Genomic DNA, 6,818 nt, shown 5'->3' with positions numbered 1-6,818 from the left:
CTTGGCTACAACATTTGTTGAATGATTTACTTGTCACCCATTATAAACCAATCATGCTTTTTTTGTGACAATGAGGCTGCCTTGCATATAGCTGTCAACTCAATTTTGTCATGAATGTACAAAACATATTAACATTGATTGTCATATTATTAGAGAAAAATTGTTGGCAGACACTACAAAAGAATTACATGTTTCTTCCACGGTTGATATTTTGACTAAACCCCTTGGTTACAATATTTTCTCTAATATTATTTTCAAGATAAGTGTTATGCATATTTACACTCCATCTCGAGGGAGAGTATTATATTTATGCCTTAGCATGGTGAAGTCGGCTTTAGGACACAAACTGTCGACGATTACAAATGAATTTACTGACGGTTTGCTCTCTTCTTGGAACCATCACAATAACCATCGACGGTTACAATAAATTTATCGACGATTTGCTCTTACTTAAAATCGTCAATGGTTTGCTTTGTAACCGTCGATGATTTGCCAATCTATCGAGTTAGTTTTAATTAGTTTTTTATTAACTAACAGTTATTTGGTTAGTCAGTTATCATTATTATGTGTATGTATATATAAAGTCTGTTCATGTATATTATATGCAACAAATAAGATAACTTAAGAGTTTCAATTTTGTGTTTTTTTCCTTCTTTGTTTCTTGCAATATACTACTATTATTTTGACGCCCAGGCGAAAACAGAGCAGTGCAGTTCCGGTTACACCCACAATTAAGAACCTTCCCAAACGCGGCCGAAAGCCATACTTCAACCGTTGCGAGAAATCGCAATCAATTTAAAGAGTGACCCAGTACAATGACTCTGGCACTGGCGGCCAGGCAAAGTGTGCGAACCACGAAGCGTAGCCCAGACGTCTGGCACGAGACGCAAGAAACGTGTTAGAAGCCCAACTCCCTTTTCGCCGTGTGTACTCTACTCTCGCCGTCCTTCCATGCCTTTAAAAATTCAAACCCCAAACTCTCCTCTCTGCATCACCCTTCGCTTTCCTCTCTCCGTTCCTTTATTATTTTTTTAATTTTAATTAGAGAGTATTCATCTGCTTGGTTCGAATCTAATAATCTTGAGGAAAAAAAAAATGCAATGCTGGTGGCATAAAGTGAGACGTGTTTGGATAGCCGTCTCTGCTGGAATCAGGCGTCGTAAAACGAGGGCGGAAAGGCATGCTGGGTGCTTGGGAGCGGCTGGGCTACTGAATCTTCGGGACGACGTCAGAAGTTGTGGATACGGAGATGTACAGGTGATGTGGAACATGTTGAGTTTGTCGTCGGAGCTGGAGAAGAGTGGCCGTGTGCCGGTGGCTCACGGGCGTCGGCGTTCTAGATCTTACAGTAAGCAGCGGTCTTCTTCATCGTCGTGGAGGGTTCTGATCTGGTCACGGTGTCCAGGTCGTCGAAGGGCGGCTGCCTCTTCGCTCCGTGAAATTAAATCACGATGGCGACGTGCTTCTTAGATTTCACACAGAATGTGGACTGTTAGTAAAAAAAAAAAAAAAAGGAATACAATCTGTGAATAAATTTTGTGTTTTATCTGCTCACTATTCTCTCTCCCCTATTGTACAGAGTTAGTGTAATCAATTTTACAATTATATCTTCTATATTATCCCATTTGATGTCATCTTTCTAAAATTTAATACTAATCTCATATGAATATTTATTTCATTTATTAAAAAAATTACTGCAGAAGATATAAAAGTAGAAAAACTTATAACCCAATTCCGTCAATAGGGGAACCAGTTTATTCTTTCAATTTCCTATATTTCTTTTGTTATGATGCTCTGTTCTTCAAATTTTCCATTTCTTCCTCTCTCTCTCTCTCTCTCTCTCTCTCTCTCTCTCTCTCTCTCTCTCTTTGTTTTTTGTTTTCCTTATTAATGCTCATAAAAAACAAACATCAATTGAAATTGTCTTCATCATTCTACAGCAAAGTCATAGATCTACTAATACTGATGAAACTTTTTCAGTTACATAATTATCTCATCTGCTGCTACCTTGGTGTCTCCGACACCCACCTCGCATCCGAGTCGTCGAAGACACCGTTCGTATCTATATCTTGCACACCTGTCTCCACATCGCCACCCTCTGCCCCAACCACCCTGACCGCCTATGTAAGAATTTGACTCTGCTTTCGTGAGTGAGAACCGCTGGCTGGAATGGATCAAACACAGGGAGAAGAAGAAGAGAATGCAGAACATTGGAAAGAATAATAATGGAAGAATTCTCCGTGTATATTTTCTGCATTGGATCAGCATATATATATATATAGTATAAAATGGAATCAAAATGGTTGGAGCTAACTATAGAAATAAAAATACAGTTATTTCTAATAACTTTCCTGAATGGAGAAAATAAAACAAAATAAAAAAAAAAATTCTGCAGACACGGTTCAAGTTTCTTCATTCTTCAACGGCCCCCCATAAGATGGAGAGTAGATGTCTTCTACTCCTATCTTGGATAAGCATGAATAAAAAGCCTATGAGCCTAAACTCTTTGTGAGAATATCTGCCACTTGCAACCTGCTTTCCACATGTTTTGTTGAAATGCAACCCTCTTAAATCTTGTCTTTAATTAAATGACAATCTATTTCTATATGCTTTGTCCTCTCATGGAATATGAGATTTGTGGTAATGTGTATAGCTGATTTGTTGTCATAGAACAAGGAAGCAGCCTATGAATGAGCAATTTGTAGATCGTTAAGTAAATACCTCAGCCAAGTCAATTCACAGCTCACATTTGTCATTGCACGGTACTCTGCCTTTGTAGAAGACTTAGAGACCACACTTTGTTTCTTTGATTTCCAAGACACCAAGGATTTCCCAAGGAACACGTAGTAGCCTATCACAAACCTTCTAGTGTCTGGACAAGCCCCCCAATCTGAATCACTAAAGCCTCTAAGATGGATTTCTGAGTCCACTAGATAGAACAAACCCTGCCCTGGTGACCCTTTGATGAACCGCAGTACCTTGTGGGCTGCCTGCAGGTGTGGCACTCTTGGATTTTTCATGAATTGGCTTAGCATTTGGACTGAGTAAGCTAATTCAGGCCTGGTTATGGTCAGATACAATAATCTACCGATCAATCTTCTATAAAGAGCAGGCTCAGGAAGCAATTCCCCTTCTTCTTTGGACATTCTTATATTTTGATCCAAGGGAATCCTTGCTGGAGTGGAGCCAACGGTACCCGAGTCTTTTAAAATGTCCAAAGCATGTTTGCATTGATGTAAATGAATCCCCCTTGCTGTCCTTGCCACTTCAATACCCAGAAAATACTTTAGCTTGCCAAGGTCTTTGATTTTGAATTGGTCATCAAGAGACCTCTTCAATTGATCAATTTCATCCATATTATTTCTAGCAACTATTACATCATCCACATATACTAGAATAATTGTGAAAGAGTCCTCAGTTACCTTTGTGAACAAGCTGTAATCTGCCTTGGACTGAATAAATCTTTGGTGAATGATGAAATTTAAGAGTTTTGAGTACCATTGACGTGAGGCCTGTTTGAGACCATATAAACTTTTGTTTAATTTGCATACTTTTCTCCCACTTTCATTAGGATACCCTGGGGGCAATTCCATGTACACCTCCTCCTCCAAATCCCCATGCAAGAAGGCATTATTGACATCAAATTTCTGTAAGATTTACTCTTTTACTGCTGCAATGGCTAACAAGGTTCTCACAGTAACCATTTTTGTCACGGGAGAAAAGGTTTTATGATAGTCCAACCCCTCCTACTGTGTGTACCCTTTAGCAACAAGCCCGACCTTGTATCTTTCTATGCTACCATCAGCAAGAAATTTGATTTTGTAAACCCATTTATAGCCTATTGGTTCTTTGTCAGGAGGTAAATCCATAATAATCCAAGTGTCATTGAGTTCAATGGCAGCAATTTTAGCCTTCATGGCCTCGACCCACTTGGGTGATGCACTTGCTTCTAGGTAAGTTGTAGGTTTAGTGTGTGAAGTTATGGAGGTCACGAAAGTCTTGTGAGGTGTAGACAATTTATCATAAGATATGGTGGCACTTAGAGGAGAAGGCTTACCTAATGAGATCTGGTCTTTCTGCTTGTCCAAGTCCTGAGATTGGAGAAGGAAGGTTGTCTGCTGACATATGAAATCCTACAAATGAGTAGGAGCTCTTCTTATTCTGATTGATTTTCTGGGTAAGTGTGTATAGGTGTTGTCATGAGCTTCTGTTTCTAGTTTGGAGTTATTTTGGGAACTGATCTGTTCATTGCTTTGTGAATCAGATAATGCAGCAGGCATTGGCTCTACTTCTGAATTGGTATCGGGGCTGATAGTGTCTATGGAGTGATTATGAACAGGCAGAGTAGGAATGGAAATGACAGGGTTTTGAGTAAAACTTAACTCATTTGGATTTGGTGGTGAATTAGTGTTGCTGAAACTAGTATCAGGATGGCTGATTTTGTTCGTTTTGAATGGAAAAACAGTTTCATGAAACACAACATTTCGAGAGATGAAAATATTTTTAGTATCTAGATCCAGAAGTCTATATCCTTTAACACCAAAGGGATAACCAATAAATACTGACTTTCTGGCCCTTGGATCAAATTTTTGTCTTCCATTAACCAAAGTGGTAGCAAAGTCCAAGCACCCAAAAACCTTTAGATGGTTATAGCTGGGTTTCCTTTTGAACAAAACCTCAAAAGGGCTTTTATGATTTAATAATGGAGATGGAGTTCTGTTAATGAGGTATACAGCCGTAAGAATGCAGTGGTTCCAATACTTCAATGAAATGCTACTTTGAAATTTTAGTGCTCTTGCAACATTTAAAATATGTTGATGTTTTCTTTCAATAGTAGCATTTTGTTGAGGTATCTCCACACATGTCCTTTGGTGCAAAATTCCATGTTTTAGATAAAATTCTTTCATGTCAAACTCACCTCCATTATCACTCTGAATGGCTTTTACTTTTGTTTCAAATTGGGTTTCTATCATCGCACAAAAGTTTTGTAAATTGGTGATTGCTTCTGATTTCAACTTCAACATATAAGCCCAAGTACACCTACTGAAATCATCCACAATAGTCAAAAAATACCTGCAGTCATCATGACTAATCTCATTACATGGACCCCATATATCACAATGTATTAGCTCAAAGCATTTCTTAGATTGATGTTGACTAGTTGGAAATGGTAGCTTGTGTTGTTTAGTTAGAGGAAAAATGAGACATGGGTGATCATCAGAAGGTTTTGGTATGCTGATTTTGGTATCTGTGTCAAATTGAGAGTAAGAGGAATGGCCTAATCTATAGTACCAGAGGTCAAAGGATTCGCTGTTATTGCTAACAGAAGCTGAAAAACTAGTTTTGAGGTTATGTTTGGATAGAGCATCAGATAAAGCCGAAGGAGAGACTTCCTTTTGCAGCATATGATAGAGTCCTTGCTTCACTTCACAAATGCCAGTCATTTTCCAAGTCAAAAGGTCTTGAATATAACAACAATCAAAAAAGAAAACAAGGCAACAATTTAGTTCTTGATTCATTTTCTTTGTTGAAATTAGATCAAAAGAGAAATTGGAAACACAAAGAGCATCGTGCAATATAAGATTCTTGGTGACTTTGGCTATTCCTACATGAGTAATAGGCACTATCTGACCATTTGGTAGAGCTACAGAGGAGGAAATGGTATTTTGGATGGAATGAAATAAGGACTTGGAGCAGATCATATGGTCTGTTGCTCCAGTGTCAATAATCCAAGGGATTTTTGAGACATTGTTGGATTTGGAAGTAAAAGCAGAAAGACACAGAGATATACCAGAAATTTTGTCGTTATTTGTATCTGAGGATGAAGGTGTGACCATGGCATGAACATGATTGGCCGAGGGAATGAAGGCTTGGTTGCTTGAGATAGGTTTGAGGAGAGCCAGAAGTTGAGTATACTGCTCTGGTGTCAATGACATTTGAGATTTGTCTTTCAGAATCCCATGCTCATGACCAACAACTGCATTCACATTTGAAAGATTTATGATAGGTTTGTTCTTCTCTTGTCCTTTATATCCTGCTGGGTATCCATGCAATCTGTAGCATTTATCTGCTATGTGGCCTGGCATTTCGCAATGAGTACATGTGGGATTGTTTGGATTTGCTTTGAGGCATCTCTCTAGAGAGTGTCCTGGTATTTTGCAGAAGGTACAATAATACCTATCCCTCCTTTGTTGGCCAGCAGATTGTTTGCTAAAATTCCCTTTCATCACCAAAGCCATAGAGTCACTGCCTAGGTTGTTTGTAGAAATTTCTCTTCGCTTTTCCTCTTGCTGGATAATGGAGTAAACCTCATTTAAGCTGGGAAAGGGTTTGATCAGCAGTCTTTGCTTTAATAGCTTTGTACGTATCATTGAGCCCCATCAAAAATTTCATTACACAATCCCTTTGTTGGTTCTGAACTACAACTCTTAACCCTCCACAGGTATAGTTAGGAATTGATTCATAATTAAGTAATTCGTCAAGCAAGGTTTTAAGTTAAGAAAAACAAATGCTTACTAAGTCTTAATCTTGCTTGAGGTTTGTGATGCCTTGCTTCACCTCGAAAATTCTGGGAGCATTTTGCTAAGCAAAACGTTGCTCCAACTCCAACCAAAGCTGATGCGCAGTCTCTGCAAATGTAGTGCTGGATTTGATATCAATCGTTATTATGTTCTGCATCCATGTTATCACGATATCATTGCACCTCTGCCAATGTTCCATTAGAGGATCATTAGGGTCAGAAGGTTCACAGATGGTACCATCAATGAATCCGAGTTTGTTCTTGATCTGTAAAGCCCTCTTCATGGATCTAATCCAAG

General features: G+C 38.7%; 2 protein-coding genes across 2 annotated transcripts; one reads left to right on the top strand and one right to left on the bottom strand.

Annotated features, from left to right (window-relative positions):
* Positions 1 to 829: 829 nt before the first annotated feature.
* LOC131165348 (uncharacterized) lies at positions 830 to 1,624 on the top strand. The gene has a single exon (XM_058123042.1). The coding sequence runs from the start codon at positions 1,096 to 1,098 to the stop codon at positions 1,468 to 1,470; it is 375 nt and encodes a 124-aa protein (XP_057979025.1). The 5' UTR covers positions 830 to 1,095; the 3' UTR covers positions 1,471 to 1,624.
* Positions 1,625 to 1,910: 286 nt separating this feature from the next.
* On the bottom strand, positions 1,911 to 3,593 carry LOC131166738 (uncharacterized mitochondrial protein AtMg00810-like). Its single transcript, XM_058125313.1, has 3 exons — positions 2,722 to 3,593; positions 2,029 to 2,164; positions 1,911 to 1,934 (listed from the first exon to the last, which is right to left on the bottom strand). The coding sequence occupies exons 1-3, from the start codon at positions 3,591 to 3,593 to the stop codon at positions 1,911 to 1,913; spliced, it is 1,032 nt and encodes a 343-aa protein (XP_057981296.1).
* Between the last annotated feature and the right edge of the window lie 3,225 nt (positions 3,594 to 6,818).

Source organism: Malania oleifera, chromosome 10, assembly GCF_029873635.1.
Source record: "Malania oleifera isolate guangnan ecotype guangnan chromosome 10, ASM2987363v1, whole genome shotgun sequence".
In the NCBI taxonomy this organism is placed as follows: domain Eukaryota; kingdom Viridiplantae; phylum Streptophyta; class Magnoliopsida; order Santalales; family Ximeniaceae; genus Malania; species Malania oleifera.
This window is presented reverse-complemented; position numbering and strand designations above follow the sequence as displayed.

Coding starts and splice junctions, on each gene's coding strand:
- LOC131165348 (XM_058123042.1), top strand. CDS start 1,096: ATGCAATGCTGGTGGCATAAAGTGAGACGTGTTTGGATAGCCGTCTCT.
- LOC131166738 (XM_058125313.1), bottom strand. CDS start 3,593: ATGGAATTGCCCCCAGGGTATCCTAATGAAAGTGGGAGAAAAGTATGC. Junction 2,165..2,721: donor TGTGAATTGACTTGGCTGAG/GTATTTACTTAA, acceptor GATCCATTCCAG/CCAGCGGTTCTCACTCACGA. Junction 1,935..2,028: donor TTCGACGACTCGGATGCGAG/GTGGGTGTCGGA, acceptor ACTTTGCTGTAG/AATGATGAAGACAATTTCAA.